The sequence below is a fragment of the Solanum stenotomum genome, chromosome 1 (genome assembly GCF_019186545.1).
Source record: "Solanum stenotomum isolate F172 chromosome 1, ASM1918654v1, whole genome shotgun sequence".
In the NCBI taxonomy this organism is placed as follows: domain Eukaryota; kingdom Viridiplantae; phylum Streptophyta; class Magnoliopsida; order Solanales; family Solanaceae; genus Solanum; species Solanum stenotomum.
Genome location: NC_064282.1, coordinates 94901804 through 94902236, shown reverse-complemented (window position 1 = coordinate 94902236; position 433 = coordinate 94901804). Strand labels below are relative to the sequence as shown.

The window sequence follows — 433 nt, the reverse complement described above, 5'->3', positions numbered from 1 at the left end:
GCAGTGCTGTGGTGAGATGCTCCCGAGTCGAGAATCCAAGGATTGTCTGACGTGTTCAATCCTGACACATAGTTGGCATTGGCCTCAAAGTGATTGTGAGACTGCGATCGACAAACGTTTGCAACATGACCGGGTTTGTTGCACAACCGGAAGCGTACACCATCATAATAGTTGTTGTTGGTCGAAGATCTTCTCGGATTGGGTGAAGTGAAGCAATTGTTGGACCGCCGTTGTTGCTTGGTACCATTGTTATTGTTGGGGCGACGATTGTTGCGATAGTTTGAATGACCAGATTGGTTGGCTGTAGCAGCAACAACAGTAATCTGGGTAGGAACGCTTTTGGACTCCTCACGTCGAAGAAAAAGTTCATGGTCTTAAAGCTTTTCGTACAGTTCTTCATATGTTATAGGGGAATCACGAGCACAGATTGCAG

The 433-nt window shown here is 46.4% G+C and overlaps 1 protein-coding gene across 1 annotated transcript in view; it reads left to right on the top strand.

Annotated features, from left to right (window-relative positions):
• The first annotated feature begins 284 nt into the window (after nucleotides 1-284).
• LOC125859602 (uncharacterized) overlaps nucleotides 285-433 on the top strand; it is a 6897-nt gene continuing 6748 nt past the window's right edge. Inside the window, exon 1 of the mRNA XM_049539389.1 lies at nucleotides 285-386. Coding sequence (XP_049395346.1) covers nucleotides 285-386 — 102 coding nt within the window. The remainder of the gene's footprint in view (nucleotides 387-433) is intronic.